This window comes from Pristiophorus japonicus, chromosome 8, assembly GCF_044704955.1.
Source record: "Pristiophorus japonicus isolate sPriJap1 chromosome 8, sPriJap1.hap1, whole genome shotgun sequence".
NCBI classification, from domain to species: domain Eukaryota; kingdom Metazoa; phylum Chordata; class Chondrichthyes; family Pristiophoridae; genus Pristiophorus; species Pristiophorus japonicus.
In genome coordinates this window covers 91220619-91247793 of record NC_091984.1, presented here as the reverse complement: position 1 = coordinate 91247793, position 27175 = coordinate 91220619, and the positions used below count along the sequence as shown (strand labels likewise).

The 27175-nt window shown below is 44.2% G+C and overlaps 1 protein-coding gene across 4 annotated transcripts in view; it reads left to right on the top strand.

The window, feature by feature from the left end:
• Positions 1-27175, top strand: part of alg6 (ALG6 alpha-1,3-glucosyltransferase) — a 69637-nt gene that overhangs the window by 5631 nt on the left and 36831 nt on the right. For all 4 annotated transcript variants that reach the window (XM_070886146.1, XM_070886147.1, XM_070886145.1 and 1 more), the window contains exons 3-9: positions 196-285; positions 979-1067; positions 7007-7086; positions 16087-16154; positions 16895-17077; positions 19164-19299; positions 26222-26307. In XM_070886146.1, coding sequence (XP_070742247.1) covers positions 196-285; positions 979-1067; positions 7007-7086; positions 16087-16154; positions 16895-17077; positions 19164-19299; positions 26222-26307 — 732 coding nt within the window. The remainder of the gene's footprint in view (positions 1-195; positions 286-978; positions 1068-7006; positions 7087-16086; positions 16155-16894; positions 17078-19163; positions 19300-26221; positions 26308-27175) is intronic.

The window sequence follows — 27175 nt, the reverse complement described above, 5'->3', positions numbered from 1 at the left end:
CCTGGGGCTATCTTGGTTCTATATCGGGTGGTGTAATACCTACAGAGCCATTTAGAGTATGTTGCTAAAATATGTAATATGAAGGTTCAGTAAATGAACCTAATTTAAAAAAAATCTATAACTTTTTTCAAACAATGCAGGAACCAACTACTTCAGAATGAATTCTCTTTATGGTTGATTTGTTTCTCTCTTCAGGTACTTCAATACAAGCAGCAATAATCTGAAGTACTGGGGCCTTGATTATCCGCCTCTTACAGCTTATCACAGCCTGATTTGTGCATATGTGTAAGTTTGATCTGCTATTGTTAATAAGACAACTCCTATTTAGAATTAGTCTTTAATATAAAATAAATTGTAAAATCTAGCTCCTGATCAGTGACCACCCTTTTCCTGCTCCCACCATGGGAAAGTGCAGTGGTATAGATGTTGGGTGAGATCAGGATCGTTTTTGGCTTTTATGCTCTTTGTGCTCATATTTGCTATCTAGGTTTGCACGTGAAGAATAGCCACTAGTAGAATTGGAATTATGCCTCAGCATAAATTGCAGATTGCAAATGTGTAGTTTAGATGTTGGAATGCAGCATTTTTTCATGGGCTTCAGGTGTTGTTCAGCTCCCTTAAGCCAGCTGCCACAATGTTACATTTTGAAACTTGGAAAGAAAACAGCTTGTGTGAGCTGTTCTAATGGGTGAGGACAGGATCAGGCTCAAGATGCACACTCTATAGTTAAACAGCCTGCCAACATTTACTGTTTAGGCTCCCATATGTGGGCTGCCCACTTGGGTGAGGTGTCAAAGGCAGTCATACCCCAGTATGAATCACTTCATTTGGGGAGGAGAGGGAATTAGATGGGGGGGGGAGAATAAAATTGTAGTACCTGTACTATCTGTCATTGGGTATCATTTATTGATGATGTGTACATTTTTAAAAAGTGAAATGCATTTTTAGTCTAGAGATAAACGTTTTTTTTTTATTCAGAGCTGAATCGATAAATCCAGAGTGGATTGCCCTTCATACATCTCATGGGTATGAGAGCCTTGGGCACAAACTATTCATGCGAGCAACAGGTAATTAAGAATTTTAGAGATAACTGCAAATCTGAAGTAAAATGAAAGTAAAATGAACAACAGATTGATGGTTGTGGTGGTCAGGATAGTTATCCAGCTCCAGGATTCCTCAACAAAGCATCCTCAGCTCAACCATCTTCAGCTGCTTCATCAATGACCTTCCTCCATCATAAGGTCAGGTATGGGGCTGTTTTGCAGCTCCATTTGTAAGTGCACTGATCATGAAGTAATAAAAGATAACGTCCAAGCTTAGGCTGGCAAGTGGAAGGTAATATTCATGCCACAAATGCCAGGTAATGACCTTCTCGCATAAGAAAAAGACCAACCATCTCCCCCTGACCTTCAATGGCGCCAGCATTGCCAAGTCTTCCACCATCAATTTTGGATCGTCATTGAGCAGAGGCTTAAGGAACAAGGTGGAGCTTACACCTTTTTCTGGAAAGGGAAACCAGAGGAAGAACGCCGCTTTCACGGAGTTGGTTTCGCCATCAAAATAGAGCTAGTCGACCGCCTCAAAGACTCCCCTTGCGTGGTTAACGAACGCCTCATGACTCGCCCTATACTGGAACCAATGCGCCGCAGTCATCAGTGCGTACGCCCCAACACTCGATGCAACAGATGAGACCAAAGAGGGTTTTTATTCCAACCTTTCAAAATCCCTGTCCCGCGTCCCCGTGGGCGACAAACTAATCCTCTTGGGTGACTTCAACGCCAGGGTCGGCAAAGACAAAGCCCTTTGGGGAGGCATGATTAACAGAGAGGGGGTAGGGAAAGCCAACTCCAGCGGTACCCTACTCCTGACAAAATGTCTAGAATATGAACTTGTCATCACCAACACCTTGTTCTGCCAGAGGGACAAATACAAGGCATCGTGGCAACACCCTCGCTCCAAACACTGGCACCTGCTCGACTATGTCATTGTCCGAGCCAGGGATCGCAAGGATGTGCGCATCACCCGCGCCATGACTGGAGCTGATGACTGCTGGACGGACCACCGCCTAATCCGATCCATCATCGACATTAACATAGCCCCAAAGCGGAGGGGACAGCAGAAGCAGTGCTGCAAGAGAGTCAATGCCGGGGCACTTAAAGACCCAGCTAAGAGAGCCCTATACAGCCAGTACCTCACGGCTAACCTGGTGTGCCTTGATGACCCCGAGATGTAGAATGCCCACAGCGCTTGGTCTGCCCTCCAGGCCTCCATAACCAGTGTCTGCAAGGAGACGCTTGGTCACTCAACCAGAAAACACCAGGACTGGTTTGATGAGAATGATCAGGAGATCCAAGAACTAATAGATCGCAAGCGCCGAACATTTATGAGCCTTAAGCAACAACCCAACTCGGGAGTAGCAAAGCAAACTTACAGGCGGCTCAAGGCTGAGGTCCAACAAAAAACCCGAGACCTAAAGAACAGGTGGTGGATGAAGAAAGCACAGGAGATACAACAACTGGCCAACAGCCATGATGTGCGAGGATTCTTCATCGCAGTCAAGGCCACCTATGGTCCAAACTCCCAAGGCCCCATCCCACTGCTGGCCAAGAATGGGGAAACACTCATCAAGGATACCGAGGCAGTCAGGGCCCACTGGAAGGAGCACTTTGAAGATCTCCTCAATCAAGACTCTACCTTTAACTCGAGTGTTCTCAACTCCATCCCGCAGCATGCGACCCATCACCACCTCGGTGAAACCCCAACGCCGCACGAGGTAGGAAAAGCTATACGACCGCTCAAGAACAACGAGGCTACGGGAGCGGATGGAATCCCTGCTGAGGCACTAAAGTATGGCAGAGAGGCACTGTTGGCGTGTATACATGACCTCATCTCTCTCATCTGGAGGGAGGAGAGCATGCCGGGAGATCTCCGAGATGCAGTGATCGTGACCATCTTTTAAAAAAAGAGGACAAGTCCGACTGCGGCAACTACAGAGGAATCTCCCTATCAGCCACTGGGAAAGTTGTCGCTAGAATCCTCCTCAACCATCTTCTCCCTGTGGCCGAGGAGCTCCTCCCGGAGTCACAGTGTGGATTTTGGTCCCCTATGGGACGCAACAGACATGATCTTTGCAGCGCGACAGCTGCAGGAAAAATGCAGGGAGCAGCACCAGCCCTTCTAGATGGCCTTCGACCTTACAAAGGCTTTGACACTCAACTGTGAGGGTTTACGGCGTCCTCCATTTCGGATGCCCCCAAAAGTTCGTCAACATCCTCCACCTGCTCCACGACGACATGCAGGCCGTGATCCTTACCAACGGATCCATTACAGACCCAATCCGCATCCGGACCAGGGTCAAACGGGGCTGCGTCATCGCCCCAACCCTCTTCTCAATCTTCCTCATTGCCATGCTCCACTTCACAGTCAACAAGCTCCCCGCTGGAGTGGAACTAAACTACAGAACCAGTGGGAAGCTGTTCAACCTTCGCCGTCTCCAGGCCAGGTCCAGGACCACCGCAACCTCTGCATCTGCGCACATTGAGGCTGAACTCCAGGACAGAGTCGACCTTTTTACTGAGGCGTACGAAAGCATAGACCTTACACTAAACATCCGTAAGACAAAGGTCCTCCACCAGCCTGTCCTCGCCGCACAGCACTGCTCCCCCCCCCCTCCCCCGCCCCACCAGTCATCAAGATCCACGGTGCGGCTCCGGTCAACGTGGACCATTTCATATACCTCGGGAACCTCTTTTCAACAAAAGCAGACGTCGATGAGTAGATTCAACACCACCTCCAGTGCACCAGCGCAGCCTTCGGCCGCCTGAGGAAAAGAGTGTTCAAAGACCAGGCCCTCAAATCTACCACCAAGCTCATGGTCTGCAGGGCTGTAGTAATACCCGCCCTCCTGTATGGCTCAGAGGCATGGACCATGTACAGTAGACAGCTCCAGTCGCTGAAGAAATGCCACCAATGATTCCTCCACAAGATCCTACAAATCCCCTGGACATTAGTGTCCTCGACCAGGCCAACATCTCCAGCCTTGAAGCACTGACCACACTTGATCAGCTCCGCTGGGCAGGCCACATTGTCCGCATGCCAGACACGAGACTCCCAAAGCAGGCACTCTACTTGGAACTCCTTCATGGCAAACGAGCCAAATGTGGACAGAGGAAACGTTACAAGGACGCCCTCAAAGCCTCCCTGATAAAGTGCAGCATCCCCATCGACACCTGGGAGTCCCTGGCCAAAGACCGCCCTAAGTGGAGGAAGTGCATCCAGGAGGGCGCTGAGCGCCTCAAGTCTCATCGCTGAGTGCATGCAGAAAACAAGTGCAGACAGCGGAAGGAACGCGCGGCAAACCTGTCCCACCCTCCTTTACCCTCAATGACTGTCTGTCCCACCTGTGGCAGGGACTGTGGCTCTCGTATTGGACTGTTCAGCCACCTAAGGACTCATTCTAAGAGTGGAAGCAAGTCTTTCTCAATTCCAAGGGAATGCCTATGATGAACTGGACCAGCCATATCAACACTTGCCTACAAGAGCTGTGAAGAGGGTGGATTCTCTGACAATTGGCTCAACTTTTGACCCCTGAAAGCCTATACACCTACAAGATGGTGGATTTTCTGTTACTTGTGCTATTTAAATCCTTTGTCCCTCCTTATTTTGGCCACCAAGCTGGCAAGTCAAAACATTTTCTGGGGCAAGTCACTTCATTACCACAGTGATTAAGCAGCATAACATGTAATTGAAGTGGGCACCTTAGGCAGTGCTTCAATGCCAGAAGTGACCTACATGAGGTAGCACAATATGCAAGAATTTGGACTCTGCAAAATGGTAATGGATGAAATCACTTAGACAACTCATGGCTTGAATAAGTAGGATGAATGGTGAGACTGGCCAATATTGCAATGCACTTTGTCATGGAGAGATTAAGGCCAAGTGGAAGAGCACAAAAACACTTCTACCTAATTAAGAATGATGAGGATAAACAATTTAGCTTTACGGAAGCAACACATCTCGCCTATTATAGGGTGTAGATGAATTTATTCATGATCCATCCTTTTGAACTGATGGTGAATATCATGCAGTCTCATGGTTCTTTTTAAGACTGGTGCAAAAAGTTTTAATTTTAACTAAATTTGAGGTAGATTCTGAAATGCAACACCTGCTGCAGCACACTATCCTAGATTGGAGTATATATTAAGACCTGTTCAGTTGGTGACCTTGAGGATTCAGAAGGACAGCTGGGGTTACTGGGCTGAATACAAGTATTAATTTTCTTCTACCCCGCCCCATGCAAAAAGTCTCCGGGATCCATAAAACAAATCTTAAATGTCTAATCATACCCAAGAGTGAAGTGACTACTCTTTCTAGTTGTATCTTGCACTGCAGTGCTTCTTACTAACTTTATATTTGAGTTTACCAACCAATGTTTTCAGGGGGAGTCTCTGGATCTCAACAATTCACTTTATCATGATGGGACACAGTGAACCCCTGGAGCAGCACATTGAACCACAGTGTGATGAGACCAACTGACCCCACGGTGCAAATCTTTCAACCATGGCCTGAAGCAACGGATTAAACCAAAGGGAAACCCCTTGACCCATGGTAAGACGGGACGGACTGAGCCGGAACTGATGGACTGATCCCGTGGTGCACTGGGACGGACGGTCCGACCCTGCGGTGCGCCCGGGCCAATGGGCCAAATTTGTGGTGCAACAGAAGCAAAATACTGCAGACGACGGAAATCTGAAATAGAAACAGAAGATGCTGGAAACACTCAAGACTGCCCCTACTGCACTAATGGGAATTTTTTGCATTTCTCCCACCAACCATCTCCTAGTGAGTTCTGAGATTATCAGTTAGGTTCCAATTAGTTCTGGATGATTTTTAGTGGGATTTAGACTGTTCCAAGTCATTTCAGAAAGAACCCTCGCTTGCATTCCATTATTTTATGCTGGATTAAAGCACCAGCAGTGAAAGAGCATGGCAGGCCACTGAAGTGGATCCACAGCAGATTGGCCATGATTGACATTCCGGCTTTCCTCAGTGCCATGTTGCTGAATGTTGACTATCCAGACTGCTGTGCCACCCTAACTTTTTCACATGCCAACTACAGATGTTCAAAACCAGGTTAACGTGAAGAAAATCACATGGGACTTTTTTGACACAAGTGCGGAGCTTCTCTGATGGCTCATTTGGTAAAGGTAGCATGTAACACCCATTTATGAGTGAAATCAGGAAGCATTTTTTCACACCGAGTAGTGGGAGTCTGGAACTCACTCCCATAAAAAGTTGTGGATGCTGGGTCAATTGAAATTTTCATGACTGAGATAGAAATGATTTTTGTTAAGTAAGGCTATCGAGGGGTATGGAGCAAACACAGGCAAATCAAGTCATGGTGCACATCAACCATGATCTCATTGAATGGCAGAAAAGGCTCAAGGGGATGAATGGCCTGCTCCTGGTCCTGTGTTCCATACAAACCAAAATGCCCTAAGTTGTGTCCGTGGCCTTTGCAGTTAGCTGATCTCCGTCTCGGTGGTATTTGAGGTGCTACAATTGGAGCTCTTGGAAGAGGGAGGAGAAATCAGTTAAGGTTGTTAGTGTTTTCTATACATTGATCCTGGGTCTTGTTATTTATGGAAACCTCCTGCCCCCTTCTCTTCCCCCCCCCCCCCCCCCCCCCAATAGTAAGAAGTGTGTTGATGCTTAGCAGTTGTCCAGAATCACACATGATCAGTGGCCACTTGGCTGAGGTATCTTGGGGTGACTGGCACCTGTCAAACAGCACCACAGATGTGTTGAACAAATTACTGAGGAAGTCTTGAAGCAGGCGGTATAAGTGGGTTCAAGAGTCTCGATGAGGAATTGACGAATACATTGAAACATTGGGCAGGTAGCATGGATCTCTAAAAAGGATGGGCCCTTTAAGCCTTGAGACTTTTTCCTGTTCCTAAAAATGTTTATGTTTACAGTTCTCTGATATTCTGCCAATTTTGTTTAGTGTTTGTTACAGACCTTGTTATATATGTCCCTGTGATCCTCTGTTACATTCATCACTGTGAAGGACCAGAGAGCAAGAAGGTAGGCATTACAATCAATGTTACTACTGCAATTGCAAAATTGACAACATCAGACAAATGCTAGCTGAGAGATTTTCAGTCATGAGCCATGTACCCTCAGCATCAACTTGCACAAAACTTATAATGAAGCTTAGAAGTGGGAAGTTGTGTCTGAAAGTTGTTCCAGGGGTCAGCCAAATGGCATTACATCCTTTTTTCTTTGTTGCTATTTCTAGTGCTGCATTGTGGTTAGAAGAACACATGCTTTATTTAATTATAAAAAGTCAAATTGTGTCAACAGAAAGGAAGAACGAACTTGCATTTATATATCTTACAAACTCTGGATATCCCAAAACACTTTACAGCCAATTATTTCATTATGAAGTGTAGTCGTTTTTCTGTAGATAAAAGTGGCAGCCAATTTGCACAGAACAAGGTCCCACAAGCAGCAATGAGATAAATGACCTGTTAATCTACTTTTCGTGCTGCTGGATGAGGGATAAATATTAGCTAGGGCATTGGGAAAACTCCCCTGCTCCTCTTCGAATGGTGCCATGGGATCTTTTACATACATCTGAGCAGGAATATAGTTTAATATCTGATTGAAAAGTGGCACTTTGGAAAATGCAGCACTCCCTCAGCACTGCACTGCCCAGATTATATGTAGGACTTAAACTCGCAAGCTTCTGACTCGGAGGTGAGAGTACCACCACTGAGCCAAAGCTGAAATGCATTTGAAATGCTACAATTTCCCACTGTTCCCAGAACTAGAAAGGAGGAGGAGGGTCAAAAATCAGCCAGAGTTCCATCACCTGACCACTATCCAGTAACTTTAGTTCTGGAAAGACATGTGTAAGCACAGGATAAATATAGGATCAGACTGATTTCCTCCACCACCTGCCACCAGTCAAGTAGCCTATCAACAACAATTGTCTGGAATTGTACTCAAAGAATAGTGAGATACTGGAGGGCAGCCAATGCCTACAAGACCAGAAATTGATTCTTGGGCCTTTCTGGTCTGTGTGGCTCAGCATCACACTGAGCAGTATATTTACCCACTCAGCCATCAAATGAGCTAATTTTTTTAAAAGAAGTTATGAGACATGGTCTCCGTTACAATAGAGCAAATGTTTATTGCAACAGGCAAAATAAAGTTGAGGCCTTGCAGAACAGAACAACAACAAAAAATACATGATATCAATAACAACTTCTTGGAACAGAGAAGGTTAAGGGAGATTTAAAGAGGTGCTCAAAATTGTGAGGAGTTTTGAAAGAGTAGATAGGGGGAAACTGTTTCCGGTGGCAGGAGGATCAGTAACCAAAGGACAATTAAGATAATTGGCAAAAAAGCCGAAGGGATATAGAAACATAGAAACATAGAAAATAGGTGCAGGAGTAGGCCATTCGGCCCTTCTAGCCTGCACCGCCATTCAATGAGTTCATGACTGAACATGCAACTTCAGTACCCCATTCCTGCTTTCTCACCATAACCCTTGATCCCCCTAGTAGTAAGGACTTCATCTAACTCCTTTTTGAATATATTTAGTGAATTGGCCTCAACAACTTCCTGTGGTAGAGAATTCCACAGGTTCACCACTCTCTGGGTGAAGAAATTCCTCCTCATCTCGGTCCTAAATGGCTTCCCCCTTATCCTTAGACTGTGTCCCCTGGTTCTGGACTTCCCCAACATTGGGAACATTCTTCCTGCATCTAACCTGTCTAACCCCGTCAGAATTTTAAACGTTTCTATGAGGTCCCCTCTCATTCTTCTGAACTCCAGTGAATACAAGCCCAGTTGATCCAGTCTTTCTTGATAGGTCAGTCCCGCCATCCCGGGAATCAGTCTGGTGAACCTTTGCTGCACTCTCTCAATAGCAAGAATGTCCTTCCTCAGGTTAGGAGACCAAAACTGTACACAATACTCCAGGTGTGGCCTCACCAAGGCCCTGTACAATTGTAGCAACACCTCCCTGCCCCTGTACTCAAATCCCCTCGCTATGAAGGCCAACATGCCATTTGCTTTCTTAACCGCCTGCTGTACCTGCATGCCAACCTTCAATGCCTGATGTACCATGACACCCAGGTCTCTTTGCACCTCCCCTTTTCCTAATCTGTCACCATTCAGATAATAGTCTGTCTCTCTGTTTTTACCACCAAAGTGGATAACCTCACATTTATCCACATTATACTTCATCTGCCATGCATTTTCCCACTCACCTAACCTATCCAAGTCGCTCTGCAGCCTCATAGCATCCTCCTCGCAGCTCACACTGCCACCCAACTTAGTGTCATCCGCAAATTTGGAGATACTACATTTAATCCCCTCGTCTAAATCATTAATATACAGTGTAAACAGCTGGGGCCCCAGCACAGAACCTTGCGGTACCCCACTAGTCACTGCCTGCCATTCTGAAAAGTCCCCATTTACTCCTACTCTTTGCTTCCTGTCTGACAACCAGTTCTCAATCCATGTCAGCACACTACCCCCAATCCCATGTGCTTTAACTTTGCACATTCATCTCTTGTGTGGGACCTTGTCGAAAGCCTTCTGAAAGTCCAAATATACCACATCAACTGGTTCTCCCTTGTCCACTCTACTGGAAACATCCTCAAAAAATTCCAGAAGATTTGTCAAGCATGATTTCCCTTTCACAAATCCATGCTGACTTGGACCTATCATATTACCTCTTTCCAAATGCACTGCTATGAGACATTCTGTTACGCAACGAGTTCTTATGATCTGGAAAACAATGCCTGAAAGGGTGGTGGAAGCAGATTCAATAATAGGGGTAAGGACAATCCCCATCTCCTGCCAGTCTGACTTCCCTTTCCCCATCTTTCCCATCCTTACCTCTGACATCCAATCCAAAGAGGCTGTGGACTTTTTTCCACTCAGTTAATCTGCCTCTGTTGGCTTCAGCACACACCCGAACCTTACGATCTTGGCCCTCCCACCACAGTCTATAGCACCCTGTACAACCTTATCAGATTATTTTATCTCAGAACCGCCACCTACTCTCTTGATCCCCTCGATCCAGCTCTTCTTCATTTACCATTTACCAGGCACTTCTAAGCCCATTTCTCGGCAACATAGTTAACCTCTTCCTTAGATGGAAGATTAAAACATCGCCATCATGCTCCTAATCAGACCCTGGAGCACATCATTGAGCACTGCCCTCAGAGGAAATTTGCAGGCAGCGTACAAGATATCTATGCTGTTACAATGGAAGCTTTGGCCTGGATATCCAAATTAGATATTGACATTTGATTTGCTTTGTTACTACCATATGAAAGAAGACCTCTTCCTTTCATCGTGTATCATTTTCTCCTTCATCTCTTTCCCACCCCCCCCCCCCCCCCCCCTTATCAAAGAATCATAGAAATTTACAGCACGGAAGGAGGCCATTTCGGCCTATCATGTCTGCGCCGGCTGACAAAGAGCTATCCAGCCTAATCCCACTTTTCAGCTCCTTAAGAAAACCTATCTTTAATTTCTCTTCCCTGTCAAACAGCTAGGCCAATTCCAAACTCCCATTAATTTGCAGTCCTCAAATGTATCATTATTGTCCTACTCTATGCCCACCATTCTCTCCTATCTAATTTCTATCCTACTCTCACACCAAGACTGTACTGGTTATCTACTAACATCTTGCGTAGCTGTGACTGCAATACATTACTACAATCATCCTCTCCTTCCCATTGCACCTTTCCATGGAAGTGCAGGAGATGCAACACTTTGCCCTTTTACCTACTCCCTTCCCACTGTCCAGGGCACCAAATACTCCTTCCAGGTGAAACAGCGATTTACTTGTACTACTTTCAATTTAGTATACTGTATTCACTGCTCACAATATGGTCTCCTTTACATTAGGCAGACTAAATGCTGATTGGGTGACCGCTTTGCAGAACACCTCTGTTCAGTCCGTAAGCGTGACCCTGAGCTTCCGGTCGCCTGTCACTTTAATTCTCCACTCCCACTCTGACCTCTCCGTCCTCGGACTCCTGCACTGTTGCAATGAAGCTCAATGCAAGCTCGAGGAACAGCACCTCCTCTTTAATTTAAACACTTTACAACCTTCTGGACTCAACGTCGAGTTCAACAATTTCAGACTTTAACCTCTACCCATATTTTGTTTTTGTGTATTTTTTCTGTGTTTCCCTTGGCAGCTGGTAATTATCTTGCCATTCACACCCTATCTAAACTAATCTTTTTCTAACTTTTGCTATTCCCATCTCAAGTTGGCCATCTTCCCTTTTGTCCCTCAAATCTCTCCTGTCTTCCATCCTATCACAGACCTTCCCTTTTGTTCTTTACTCCCCATCCCCTTTCAGTGCTCCTAAAGAATCTGTTCTTTCGAACATTCACCAGTTCTAACGAAGGGCCATTTGACCCGAAACATTAACTCTCTTTCTCTCCACAGATGCTGCCTGACCTGCTGAGATTTCCAGCATTTTCTGTTTTTAGTTCAGATTCCAGTATCTGTAGAATTTTTGCTTAGTACTACAAGACATTATCCCTCTTCAACCTCTACATGGCTTTTTGGTGCAGTCAAACACTTCATTTTCCTCCACTGCCCCTTTTCTATGGTCCACCTTCGTGGCACTGCTCTCTCCTGGTTTTATTCCTACCTTTCTGAAAACAATTGCCAGAATATGATGGGAAGAAAAGAAGCATGTGAATGATGCACACTGTTATTAATGTGAAAATCATCCAGCAACTTGTGTGGAGGAAGAGATATCCTGTGAATTGTGAATCACCGTAAGTTGCTGGACAACTTGCGCCGCTCCACCGCTAGCTTCGTGAAAACAGCATCTCGCCCTTAACCGTCCATGATTTTCAAGTTGCTGCATTTGTACATAAATTGTCCATTAAACTTTTACAAATGTAATTGTACAATTTTTAAATTTTAAATATTTTCTTTCTTTTCCTTTTTGACATCAAGTCCTGGATGAGCCAGAGTTTTTTTCAAAGCCTGAAGCCATTCTGTTCTGATCCTACCAGAAACTTGACACGGGTCTCACTTTCATCTCCCTCCCTTGCCACTCCGACTGACGTTGGTGTACAACCTTTGGTGGCTCGTTCAATCCCGAGCTGGGCTTCAAACCCCAATCCAGTCCATCCTTTACTTTCTCTTCTATCTCCCCCCTCCCGCTTCACCATTGGTGACTGTGCCTTCTGTGTCCACACCCTTACATTCTGGAATTCTGTTCTAAACTACTTTGATTTTCTACCTCTTCACCTTTTTTTTTAAAATCTGGTCCAAACCACCTCTTCAACCTTGTCTTCAATATCCTCTTGTAACTTCTCTCTTTTTGCTTGGTGTCCCCCACTCTCCTTTACTGTATCTTGAAACGTTTTGTGAAAGGTGCTATGTAAATGTAAGTTGTTCGGTGTTTTTCATAGCTGACGTGGACATAGTGCAAAATTTCACACATCCACATTTACTTAAATCCTTGGTGACCTCACTACCACATACCTTGATACTTTAATACATTAAATTCACCACTGGTTAGCTCAAGAAAAATACTGATCCTGTAATGGCGCTCACTGAATTAAGTGCACTTAATTAAGTGCCTGGTGTAGAAACCAGGCATCCAAGGTTCAAACTCCTGGTCTGAACTGAGTTGACTAATCACATTTTCAAGTGTTTGGTCTCGGCGTTGTGGGGGGAGGGAGAGGGGAGAGAGAATCAGCGTGGGTTCCCATTCCGGATCACTGTGTGTGTGTGTGTGTGTGTGTGTTTCTGTATTTGTGGACACAAGTTGGGTGAAGGCAGGTTCGGGCTCCACTGTAATGAGTCACCTTCCCATGAGAAAATAGCCTACCGGCACTTGCTGTATAGGCTCATGTGAAGAATGTCTACTTGGGTGCAGTATCCAAGGACACTTATGGAAGCATACCGCAACAAGAGTTAGTGCCTTTAGGAGAGGAGGAGGGAAAATTGTTTGGGGGAGGGGAGGAGGAATTGAGGAGGAATAAGATTTACTGAATGATTAGCAGCACTTCTGGTTTTTGATTGACCAGATGATCAACTTAATACGGTTTGACATTTTAGTGAAGGTGACTGAAAGGCTTAGGACATGTGTGGAGAGTTTCAGTTAATTCCTCTGGAACATAGCCGTGGAACAAGTGAAGTCCATTCGATCATACGGCCGTGGCTTGCATGACTTGAGGATAACGTCATTTGAAACCGTTCCGAAGTTTTAAATTCTATCACGTTACAGAATCATCGTTAGATTTACTGGTATTTTTGTATACTGAAACAACAAGACCAAATCATTAACATGCTCTACATGCTGATAAAAGTCAAGGTGAAGGCTTCCTTGATCTATGGTGGGTGCTTCAAGATAACGCGCAAAATATGTATGCCATGAAACCGGATCTGTTTGGCTGGTAAACAATTTTTGAAATCGTTTCCCAAGAAGCATGCGGGAGAGCTAGTTGGGGGGAGGTGGGTGGGGTATGTGCAGGGGGCGACTACCAGGCAATCAACAGCTGAGAGGGAGAAGTAATGACATTTATTCACTGTTCGTCCAGTGTAATTATCAGAGTACTTCTTATAAAGGTAACAGCTGCAATTGTGCATTAACTGCCCCACGTTCTTGGTTGTGCGCCGTGTTCCTAAATTAGCATCTGCGTGACTTGACTAAAATCACATAGGAACACAACGCACTTATGTCGTAGGACACAACTCCCTAGCAACTGTCTTATCAACAAACAGAATACAAAATATTGTTTTCCATTTCAGCTGTGTGTTTTTATTTCCCCATTTTCTCCTGAAGACACTAATTCATACTGAGCTATGGTGCCTCAAGCAAGTGGCTTTTCTTCCTATGTAAGTCTTGACGGCAGTATATTTGACTGTGTAGGGCATCATAGTCCAGCCTGATGCTATCCTGGCCTCATGTCCACATTTGCTCACTTCCCAACAATCGCTAAATATTTGTACGCAGATACTCTAGTTGATTTTCCCTCTTTCGACTTCTCCCCTCACCAGCCCAGGGTCGCTGGAGCTGACTTTAACATAGCAATACTAACTCTGTTGAGATCCCATAAACTCTGCATACTCCAGGAATGGAACCTGGATCTTTCCAGTATATATGCTTGAGTCTGACATTGGGTGATCAGTGAATCATCATGCAATGCTTTTGTAAAGGATAAATATTGGCCTGGATTTTGCTGTACTAATAACAGCCAGGCTGTTCGCGTCAGGGTAAAACTGACAGCAACTTCTGGCATCTGAAAATGTGCAGTTAAACGCGGAAATCTGGAGGCTGCTGTCAGTGATGCCCTGCTCCTCCATGGCTGCACTGTCGCAGTCTTCGGAGATGGAATCTGCACAGACCTCACTGTAATGATGTGAACTTAAGCTAATTGCACACTATTCTCACTCTAAAGACAGATGAAAAAGTTAGGGCTTGTACAGTCAGGAGTAACTGAGTTTTTAATGGTGCAATAAGTAATGATTACTGCTGAACAACATCTCTGGCCTTAAAAACATAATTTTACAAGCATGGAGTCTCATTCCCTCAGAAGAAAATCAATGTTGCAGATTTTATTTTTTCTCTTTTTTTTGTCTCTCCCTCAATTTCATATGTATGTCCCAATCTTTATTTTGCTTCCTGTACAATGGTTTAAATGTAATTTATATATTCTGTTTTTGTACTTCCTGCTTTGCAGTCTGCGTGTCTCAGTGAGGGATCTTCACTCGGATTAATTGAAACTCCCTGCAGCTTTACCTGCTCACAGACGCCACAGATCCCCTGCAGAGGGTGCCCCCCTGGATTAGACACCCGATGACAGGAAGTTTCCGCTGACAAGCCCGTAAAAAAAAATCTCTGGGCAACTGTACGCGAGGTTAATGGCAAAAGTTGTTCCTTTCTATTAATGAGCCATGCTGGAAAGTGTGTCTGTTGACATCTGGTGGGGATAGGATTGCGCTCCGTCACAATACACCCTATGGTCAAATAATCTGACCCGGATCAGGCTTGACTATGGTGTTCATTGTGGTCAACTAGGCTGATTACACTCCCCGTCTAGACTTGCACAAATGGGAAGAATGGGCAATTTAAGGTACCAGAGGCATCAGTGAAACCACAGACCAGTATGAGTCAGCACCTTCAGGGAAAATGGGGAAATAAAAGTACACATGGAAAAAAGCATTTGTGATCTGTTTTGGCAAGAAGGCTGCTTTAGATTTATATTACAATGGTCTTAGCATCCGAAAATCACGCAGGGTTCCCAGTCCTGATCAGTATCCAGTGGCCCCTGTTGGAAAGTGTGCACGGCCCAGAAATTCCTCTCGAGGTCCTTCCCGCGGGCAATTGCCTCCCGACCGGAGAATTTTTACGAAAGTACATGGTGGTCTAGGAGGCGCCCTGGATTGCAGTGGGGAGGCCTTCTCTTGCCGCGCTGCGAAGCGAGCTCCCGTCCAGAGGGTTCCCACGCAGAAGGTGCAGTCACGTGTGACTGCTCAGCCAATCAGGTATGTATTTCACAGTTTTCAGTTTTATCAAGCGCAAGATTTTTGAGGATGTTTGCTGGGCAAGATATGTGTAAATACCGCAATCTTGCCCAAGCAAATGTCCTCACTCCCAATCTGCGTATGATCTGTCAAGCTCCAGACTGACAGATCGGCAAATCCGCATTGCGTGCTGAAAACCGGCTTTTCCGATGCCTTCCCGGGTCCGGAGAAACTTTGTACGGGCCCCGGACGTTGGAATTTCTGGACCGTTTGTGTTTTTTGCTGGGCTCAGCTACGATGCCCTTGTATTGAATAACTGCTCACACTTCATGTAACAGTGACCACTTGGGTGAGATGCTGCAGGGTGTACAAAGCATTTGCAATCCCAGCATGAGTTAGCATCTTCAGAAGAGCTGGGGAGAAAATTGGCTGGGAAAGAAAGTCATTGCTTATCAAAAGCCATGGTTCTGTGTCACTATCTAAATACTAATTTATTGATGCTAATTAATATCTGAGGGGTATTGCAAAGCTACAAACTCTGCTTTTATTCTTTGCAGGTCTCGTCTATGCTGTGTGCATTGCTGTATCCTGGACTCATTCTTATCGACCATGGGCATTTTCAATATCCTTACCAGTAGCGGTTTTGAAGTTTTTTTTAATTGTTGAAGCAACACATTCAGCTCCCCAATGGTTCAGTGAGTGACTGCACTGTAAAGTGTGGCACTGAGCCATAGTGTAGGGTGGTCCCAGGTTCAATCCCCAGCCTTTCGTGAGTTCACTGATTTCAGCCAGGATAACTTCAGTAACCCCTTGACTAAGGGGAAGAAAATTCAGTCAGCAGTTTCTGCTACCGATTGCTCTTCATGGAGCCTTGCTGGAAAATGGGTTTACGTGTTGGATGAGAGCAGAACTGGGCTTGGTTGCGATACCATCCCATGTTCCAATAAGCTGCTGGTATTGTCACTCAAGTGAGACAGCAGAGTGTCCAGCACCCATGGAACAATACACAACCTGAGCCAGCATCTTCGAGGTGAAGAGAAAAGCATAATACACTGAAATAAAATATGTCTCTTGATTATAAGCAACTGGAAATGTTGTTGCTTGCCATTCAAACTGAATTTGAAAAGGATTAAATCAAATGTGTGTCTTGGAACTTTATCTAAATCCTACTCATTCAAAATTTTCTGAATTTATTAAATTACATTTTTAGTTTTGGAAAAAATTTTCATATTCGAAAGTAGGTGGCTTTGGCCTGATTTCTTAGTATTGGTACATGGCAGTGAAAGAGGTGGTGAGAGTATTGGTGTGTCCATGTATGCTTTCTGGGTGAACACTTGTGTGCTATCCTTAACATGAAATCACATACAACTCTATCAGTTTGGGCCTTGCACTATGGGGGTTGCTGGGCCTTGTGTTTGATCGTGTCCTGTTTGGCTCCATGGCATTTTGCCTGGCTCTTAATTATAAGCAAATGGAACTATACCACGCACTGCCTTTCTTCTGCTATCTCCTTGGAAACTGTTTAAAGAGAGATCTGAAAGGTGATGGGTGAGTAACTGAAACAATAAATTAAATAGACTCGTGGTCCTTGTCACTATTTTTAAGACTTGAGAATTGTTCTGTTTTTCTCTCCCTCTGTAAACAGCTTAAAATAAATATGCAAGCTTTTTTTTTTAAGTAAAAGGGAAATCTTTCTTAACATTCGACTTAAAATCTTTGAGAAAAAAGTAGAATTTTTTCTTGCTAAGCAACCTTTTTGTAGATAATTGTTGGGGTGATTTTGTGGTGTCCAACTGGAGTTGTACAAAGCCAACCTGCAAGCATTTTTAATGATGAATACACTACTCCGTGTAGATCAGAAGGTCCCAGGTCTGTGCTCAGTTGGAGCAGTAAAAGGAATGTTGTAATTTGTTTCCGAACGGATAGGAATGGCTGAAAAAATTCAGTAGGGTTCTGTTCTGCATTGTTATCCATTAACTCCTACTGGAAGGTGGATGCGTGGACTGCATGAGGACTGAATTGGAGTTGGCTGATGTGGCCCTCGTAGTTGACTAGCCTGCTGTCACTCAGTCTGAAGATTTGGACATGTAGAATGACCATTTGTACAAGATATTGGAGAGCTGTCGCTGCTTGTGGAACCATATCCCGTGAGTCAGTGTGCTCAGAAAAGGTGGGGAGAATATTAGAGGTGGAATATACTGCTGTTAATTGTAAGAAAATAAACTTGCATTTATATAACGCCTTTCACAATCTTGGGACGTCCCAAAGCGCTTCACAGTCACTAAAGTACTTTTCAGGTGTTGTAATAAGGGCAAACATGGCAGCCAATTTACGCAGAGTTCCACAAACAATCCTGAGGTAATGACTAGATCTGTTTTGTTGGTTGAGGGATAAATATTGGCCAGGCTATTGGGAGAACTCCCCTGCTCTTCAAATAGTGCCATAGATCCATCTGAGCAGGCAGATGGGGCTTCAATGTAACGTCTCATCCAAAAGATGGCACCTCTGACGGCGCAGCACTCCCTCGGTACTGCACTGGAGTGTAAGCTAGATCATGTGCTCAAGTACTGGAGTGGTTTTGACCCACACAACCTTCTGACTCGGGTGAGAATGGTACCATTGAGTGCGGAATACTTGTGGAAAAGCTGTCTGCACTAACTGAAAGATCTTTTACTTGGCACGGTAAACCTATGATTTTCAATGTTCAGTCTGAACTATTCCTTGATTGGTATTTTAGTTTTTAGTCATCTTTTGAGTTGACATAGAATACTATTTGTCATACTTATTGAAACCATGCCTGAGTGCCAAGGGCGGGTGCTATTGGAGTATCGAAAGATGAGATTGTTGACAGCCAAAAACTGCCGGCGACGTACATACTGGCTTAGCACTGAGTGCTCTTTGCAGTCCATAATTGTATAGAGTGTTGGAACATAACCGGGGAGGGGGGAGAAATTGCAGACACTTTCAGACATTCCTTTATAGATATTACGCTGTAGAACCCATGCTGTGCTCTTCGAACCCAGGGCTACTTTTAATAGAGCTTGTATTTCTGTCACTCTTGTTGCATTGCTTTTTTTGTTAACGTGTGAAAGGTGGAAACTATCGATCATGTTGCACTGAAAGATGAAGTGTTGGAATTTCACCTGATAACATTTCAACTTCCCTTCACCCCCTAGTGACTCATAGCAAAACTACCTTCCAGTGTGGTATGGAGCCATGCAGACTAGGAAGAGCCTGGGTTCTACCCCAGTCTCTGCTAAATTAATTGATATCAACCAGGGAGATGGTAGAGGTGCTGCAGCTGGTTTCCGTGTTTTTGGAGGTATAGAGGGGGAAGATTAGCCAACGTTCTTGTGCATGATCACTATCCACTGCTGGAAAGTCGACATGTGTAGATATCAATTGAGGACAGGATGGGGGTCCACTGCGATAGCCTCCATAGCTGAATAGCCCACATGCTCACTCGTGAAGAAAGTCACCGAGGCCTGCGCTCTCTGGACAGGTTGAGAGAAAACGCGGTGCTATGTAACGGTTTGCTTCATTCCATTTTCTTTTTGCCATGGATAGCAATGCCGAGAGAAGCCGAAGTGAGCCTTGCTGCTCAGGAAAACCAATCTCTTCTCTTCTATTACAGGATGATCCAGTTGATCAAAATTGCCCTTACGGTGCTGATTTCATTTGCGTGCTGCTGGCTGCCGTTCCTCACCAGTCTCCAGCAGTCCCTGCAGGTGCTTCAAAGGCTTTTTCCAGTTGATCGAGGCCTGTTTGAGGTATGTTCAGAAAATGGGCTTCAAGCGATATTACTGACCGTGTTTGCTTAATCATAAATGTTTATGTACCGCATTAAACTTTGAGGTTGTAGCAAGACACCAGTAATTTCAAGCCATGTTTGTGTGGTGGGCAAGTACTTTAACACCAAGTTGGCTGAAGCGTTGGGAAAAAGGCTTTTTAAAAATCGAGCAAAAGTTGGGAGTCCAATTAACCAACTAAACCTCAGTCACAGAGCTCAGTGTCCTCACCTGGCACCAAGTTCATCAGGAAAGCTTCCTGACTAACATTTCACTGATAATATTAGCTCGGCATCAGCTTATAAGTCTGCAGCGGATGACTTATTTGGTCATGGGCGAGGATGAACTTGAGAAATTGTTAGCGTAAGCACTCTGAGTTGAGTGTGACATGTTGGCCATCTCCAATTGCTGTTTTAAAAAAATATGCTGATAAGTGTAAATTACACGATGAGCTATAAAATTGATATCTTCGGTTTGTTTGTAGAATGCATCAAGTGTTAACTTTCTAACCTTTCTCTATGTCCTCATCAAATTCAGGGCAGATATTCTATCTCTGCCATGTATGAGGGAAATGGTTCTATCAGTCTGGGGCGTGGCAGGCTTGCATGTGAAGTTATGGCTCCTCCAGTTGTGACATTGACAACTGTCTCTGCCGTTTCTATTTCCTGTCCTGAACAGAGGTATCGAATATTGCATTCTTGATACTGATATCACAGCCATCCACAGATAGCCCATTTATAGAACCAATCTGCCCCAAACTTAACCCCTGAAATTGGCGGTGCATTTGCATTCTTGCCACTGAGGCGACTGTGCTTGCTGGAAACTTGCACCAGACTTTGGTGTTTGGTGCACTGTAAACAGCTTTGCTGAAATCAAAGGTACAGGCGGCAAAACAAATTTGTGACTCTTGGCCTGAGTGACTGAAACTCACTCGTGATCCATACAGGTAACAACAGGTTTCCAGATCACTCAACTGTGCAATTCCCCAGCAACAGGAGCAATTATTGGAGAAAAGAATATAGTTTCCAGATGTTTTCTGAAACAACTGAATGAATGGGAGCTATTTTGCATATGCAAATCTGTTTCAAAATCTTGGTTTTCTTTATTTGCTCCAGTGATGCCGGAACCACCTCACTATCTGTACGTGGCAGAGTGGGAATGCTTCAGCTGTTGGTGAGCTCCGTGTATTTGCCATCTCTTCTGCCTTCCTTTCTGTTAAAAGCACCTGTACAGTAAATGGGGTGCTTTTAACCACAGGTGTGGGGACAACGTTCAGATGTATAGAACAGTTTCTTAAAGCAGTTATCTACGACAGAGGGTGGCAAGTTTTTTTTCCTTTTTACCTAATTAGCTTTTCCTCCTTCTCTGAAGTTGCCAGCTTATGCTGGCACATTGTTCCACAGGTGTTGGCCACCTTCTGATATCTTCTCAGTGTGAGTCTAGGCATTAAATGTCAACAGGCTAATTAACTGGTTGTGTTATTATATCTAAGCCCATTCCTATACTCATTGACCTGCAAATACATTACACTGAGTTCTCTGATAGAAATTGGAAGCAAGAATCCCCGCTCCTCCATCCCAACTTCCCGTCTTAGCAAGCGGAAGCACAATTTCCCCACCTGCCTACTCAAACCAACTGTAGCCCCTCTACTGTCGCCTCAGCTAAGATCAGGGATTGAACCTGCAACTTTCTTGGTCTACGTGGCCCAGTAGCACATTGGGAAGAGCATTTATTCACTGAGTCATTGAGACAGCTTTGGTTATAAGTGTATAATATCCCATTTAATATCAATATATAATGAATATGGTAATGCAGCGAATGTATAAAAATAGGTAATATAGTTAATTACTTTGAACTACAGATTATTTAGTGTTAAAAGATTATACAACTTGTTGCAGCATCCTTTTGCACTTCGCTTGAAACCTGATGCCACTTGACAAGGTGTTGGGGGCGAATGTTGGCAAGGACACTTGGGGTATTTGCTGTTCATGGTGCCATGGGACCATTAATATTCACGAACAGGCAGAGGAGATTTTGGTTTGAATTTCTCTTCAAAAGATAGCACCATCAACAATGCAGCACTTGGTCAATACAGCAGTGCAGTGTCAGTCTAGATTATGTGCTACATTAGATCCTGCATAACATAGACATGGTCTTGGACACCAGATCACTTAATCGAATCAGCTTGTTTCTGAGCTGTTAAAACACGCACCATTCTGGCAGCTGTCATGATTTACGTTGCTCCAACCTCGAGACCTCACAGACATCACAGCTGAGACCAATCCCAACCTACTGGTATGTGCACTTTTCAGCATTGTTTTCCTCCCTTTTCTCCTACCCTTTCGATATCCCATGTCTGGAGCAATTGAGGCACCTTTGCTGCTCCAGAACTTTGAGAAATGTGTTTACTTTTCTTATGGGGCTATCTTTAGGCAAGTTTTGCTTTTTTAACTTCATTGCCCTTAATTATCCACCTGTCCTGAAAGCTAGAGCCCAGCGACACAGTGGGGCACAATTTTGATTTCTCCCATACTGCTGGGTTCCTGATCTTGGTTATGGTGCTACAGTGGGGAGCCAAGCAAATGCCAAGAGGCTTCACCACTCCAGTCTTGCACATCACGTGGTGTCCAGTCAATAGATGTATCGAAAGGAGCCATTTGCCCTGCATTCTCAGCTCCAGCAGATGCATGGTGCTGCAGGGACCAGTAGAGAGTTAAAGGAGAGTAGCATGCTTTGAACAGAGAGAGCAATTAATAGTGGAAAATGCAAAATAAGATTAAAAAATCCAGTTAAAAAAGGAAGATTTAGGTTACTATTGTCTACAAGGTGTTTGACCAGAAGGGCCTCACAACTGAGTCCAATCCTCATCATCCTCAATCCACATGACTACTGCCCAGCAGGGGTGAGGTGGGGGGCGGGCACTGAATAGTGATTTGGAGCTAGAACCCTGACCAACTCTACCCTCCCTAACCAGTGGCACCAAAGTCAATTGCAGCACTGCTAGTGCTTCCCTGGCTGATATCAGCTAACTTGTCACGCTTCGAAATCAAACCTGGGATCTTCCTGGTTTGCATTGTCAGCACTCATTGGATCAACTAGTTGGGCCAATTGGGGATGCAACAAAAGCTCTTTTTTTTGGAGCAAGCTGGGCTTTTGCTGTCGATCAAGGAGAGGAACTACGTGTACATTTGTGCTAGTTACTATAAAACTCTGCAGGTACCAGTGTGATAAACTCCTTCAAATGTGATGAGATGTGTGCAGAGAAAATGTAGAAATCTACCATTCTGGGAGCCAGGAGAAAAGCTGTATGTTGGAACTGTTTTCCCAGTTGCTGTGTTAATGGAATTTTTGATGGGTTTGATGTCTGAGCTTTATTAATTTGTACTCGTTGGATTCACCTGAATGCCATTGTAACCTTCTCTCACCTCCACTTTCCAAACTTTCTTTCCATTTCAGTTGTCTTGTCTTATTTTATTCGTGTTTCTCTGAACTTTCCCATTTTCCTTAAGCTCCGGAAATGTTGCTCACAACCTCTTCCTCCTCCCTACATTCTCCGCATGTTAAACCTGAGGATTCATTGCACAGTAAACTCTAGCTCATTAAGTTTCAAAACTCTGGAAGCCTTTACCTCCCTCAGTCTTGCCTTCCCCTTAAAATCATCAAGCTTTAAAAATCCAAGCTTGGCGTCGCCTTATCAATACTACTTGATTTACCTTGTTGCCATGCCAGTCTTGTTACTGCCAAAAACACTCGGGGGATTTTTAAAAAGAAAAACACTAATTAGATTTTCCTCGGTTATGGCCTATTTTGATATTCCAGGTTAGAGACGTGACAGCCAAATGGACACATTTTCTGTGAATGACCACTAGTCTGTGCTATTGCATAGTTTAGTTGTAACCTTCAAATATATTAGAAAATTAAGATGTTAACTCTGTTTTTTTAGTACTTGCATAGTTTACAATTAAGATTGTTGCCCAACAGCAGCAAGTAAAGTATTGTATTATTCCCTGGGTGCTCCAGTAGCAGAGGATTAGAGTTGCATTCAAAGTGCTTGAATCTGAATTCCAGCTTCAGTACTCCAAAATTCAGCATCCACTGACCTCAAGTTAAGCATTGCTGCGCATCTGGGTGGAATGTTTCACAGCACCATTTCATTGGTGAGGGGCAGAGAGGATGGCAGTGCACCTCGGTGGCCCACCTGGAGAAGGCTGCATCCCAGACCATTACATCATCTCAACTGAGTGACAACAGTAAAGCACAGAAACAGATATAATAACTAGAGTTGGGGGAACTTCCACTTTCCTAGTTCAATTATGTGACTCAATTGTCACCAGAAAGAAAACAACAGTGAACAACATGTGGAGAGACTCGCAGAACTAAAATTATTTTCGAAAGAAGATTGAGAAGGGACATGATCCAGGCATATGTCAGGCCTTGAGGTTAGATTGTGGTGTTGTACAGTTCTGCTGCTGTTTAAAATCCACAGTGCCTCATTGATACCCGGTTTTGGGCTGCGAGATGTTTCCTTCGTTTATCCCTCTTAACAATACACGATGGAATGTCGTGTGGCACTATTGTGCGAAGTGGGGTATATTAAGAAATTAAAGGGGAGAATATAAGCAGGGATCTTTGTTTAGGTTCTGCAGCAGGGCCACTAAACTTTAGTAAATATTTGAGAAAAAGAATTCGCCTGAACATTAATTGGAACAAGAAAATGCCATTCAGCCTATCAAGCCATGTACAATATGCACTGTCAGGGACTCTCCCAATTTAGTAAATCTCAACAGAGCTGAGTAACCACAGGCACAGCTTCCACAATCCAAAATCTCTAACAAAGGTAGTTGAGTAAAGACACTAGGCTATCAGTGTAAAATTGCAACCACATAAGTCAACCCTGCCCAGTTGCATTCCATAGGTCATATTGACCACAACGATCTAAGAAGTACAGGAACTATTGTATTTCATACAACATTTCATCTCATTATGGGCCTAATTTTGGCCATGACTTGCATCAATTTTTTTGGAGTAAGTTTTTTCTGGCGTAAGTTTAAAAAATGCCATTTCCCCAAAAAAATTTGCTCCGGAGTAAGTCAGTTAGGTATGATGTTTTTAGTTTTTTTTTCCAAAAGGGGACATTCCCAGGCACTTATGCCAGTTTTGGCCATTTATGCCACTTTGGCCAGCTAAAACTTACTCCAAATCGACTTAGGTCAGTGTATGTGGCCAGCTCTGAAAAACATTGCGGGCAGTTAATAATTCGGCACAGGTTAGTACATTTACTTTTTGGCCTTTGTTTAGTGCTTTGTAATAAGCAATCAATCAATAACACATTAAAAAATAGAAATCGTACCTTTATGCCAGAATCCAAGTTTTTAAAAAAAAGTCTCTCTTTTTTTCCCCCCCCGCTCCCCCCCCCCAATCAAAATACTCCTCCTCACCCACCCCCCACCCCCAAAAAACTCCCCCCCCCCCCCCCCTCCTCCTCTCCTCCTCCCCCCCCCCCCCCCCCCCCCCCAATCAAAGCTCTCAAGCACAACCATCAATAAGTAAAAAATAAAACTGAAGTCTTACAACGGCCCAGGAGCTCAGCGGGCTGGCCGGCTGGTGCGGGAGGCCACTCGGCCGGGATAGGGTGCGGCAAACATCGGGTCCTGTTCACAGCCCGCAGGACACGCTGGGAGGGCGAGGAGCATGCGCGCAAACTTCACTGTGCATGCGCGCAGCTGCCAGCAGTGCTTTCTGCGCTGGGCTGCTGCTCTGCCCTTCACTTCACTATCTACGCCACGCTGGGACACCGGAGACTCTGCAGAGCGGGCAGGATGCGGCCACCGTTTTTTGGCGCCGTTTCCAGCGCGCAAAGTCAGCGCATTTTAGGTAAGTGTGCCGAAAAAAGGGGTTGGTGAAAATTTGGGCCCCAGATACTTAATTTTCTGTCGTTCTCAATTCCATTCCGAACCAGAATTTATCCAGCTCCCTTTTTAACGAAGTTACTCTATTTTGCTGGATGTCTGTTTGTGTACTCACACTTGCGTGGGTAAGAAAAAAATCTTCTAATCTCTAGTTTTTCTTGCAGTGTATTTGTTTTCTCTAGTAAAGCACTCTCAGTTTAAGCTAAATAATGTCATCAATAGTTTTCAATCATGTGGAACAGATTCAGCAAAAGCTGATGAGTTTGAATAAATTAACTCCCATCACAATGGATCCAGATAAATATCTGGTTGGGAATATGATAGCAGGTCACTAGTTCCTGTGCTGCTGAGGGCTGGGGAGTAGTGGGAAAATAATATTGTCTGTGGATAGTAACAGAATGCATAAATATTCCAGAATATGTATGCCTCAGAAAATGAAATGGGAGCAATAGAGTCCATGATTGGATAGATTGCATGTACTGTGTGGAAGGAGTAGGCTTGATTGATTGGATGGCCTTTTCTCATTCTATGCTTTCTAATCTTGCTGTTCTGACAATGAAAACAATTTCAGTTCTTTGAATCTTTTTTCCATAACCTAGAGTTTTAAATCCCAGGATCATTTTTATTGCTCTTCTCTAAAACTTCTCTACGTCCTTTCGAAGGCCTGGTCTCAAGATCCATCTCCCTTATTTGAAATGCATACTTGCTGGCGAATGATAACCACAATACATGTACTGCGCACAATCTGCATGGTCCACAGGGTCCAACACTTCATGTAAGTCACCATATTGGTGGACAGAACAGCCAAGTAAGCAAATGGCTACCACGGCAGTGTGGATGCTGGCGAGATGAAACTGGTCAACAAGTAGTTCAAAAATTGGAATGTAATCCAGTCTCTTTCTGATCCTTGTTACTATTTTCCAAGACTACACGTACTTAATGAAACAATTTGCATGTTGTGTCTGATGATTATTTACTTGTGTTTTTCTAAATAGGATAAAGTCGGAAATGTGTGGTGCAGTTTATCTGTGATACTGAAGGTGAAGAAGGTTTTATCATCTCAGACCCAGATTTGGCTCAGGTAATATTTTTATCCCTGTTGAATTATTTTGTGTTGTTAAGACATCTCATAGTTTGCCTTCCCCACCCGCCCCCCCACCTTTCCCCAATTAGAATCATTGAGCTCTTTCATAGTGCTCAACAAAAATATATTCTAGTGAAAGAGAAGGGATAACCAGCTGTGGATAACCAAGGAAATAAAGGAGAGTATCAAATTAAAAACCGATGCGTATAAGGTGGCCAAGGTTAGTGGGGAACTAGAAGATTGGGAAAATTTTAAACAACAGCAAAGAATGACTAAGAAAGCAATAAAGAAAGGAAAGATAGATTGCGAAGGTAAACTTGCGCAAAACATAAAAACAGATAGTAAAAGCTTTTACAGATATATAAAATGGAAAAGAGTGACTAAAGTAAATGTTGGTCCCTTAGAAGATGAGAAGGGGGATTTAATAATGGGAAATGTGGAAATGGCTGAGACCTTAAATAATTATTTTGCTTCGGTCTTCACAGTGGAAGACACAAAAACCATGCCAAAAATTGCTGGTCACAGGAATGTGGGAAGGGAGGACCTTGAGACAATTACTGTCATTAGGTGGGTAGTGCTGGACAGGCTAATGGGACTCAAGGTAGACAAGTCCCCTGGTCCTGATGAAATGCATCCCAGGGTATTAAAAGAGATGGCAGAAGTTATAGCAAATGCATTCGTTATAATCTACCAAAATTCTCTGAACTCTGGGGAGGTACCAGCGGATTGGAAAGCAGCTAATGTAACTCCTCTGTTTTAAAAAAAGGGGGCAGACAAAAGGCAGGTAACTATAGGCCGGTTAGTTTAACATCTGTAGTGGGGAAAATGCTTGAAACTATCATTAAGGAAGAAATAGCGGGACATC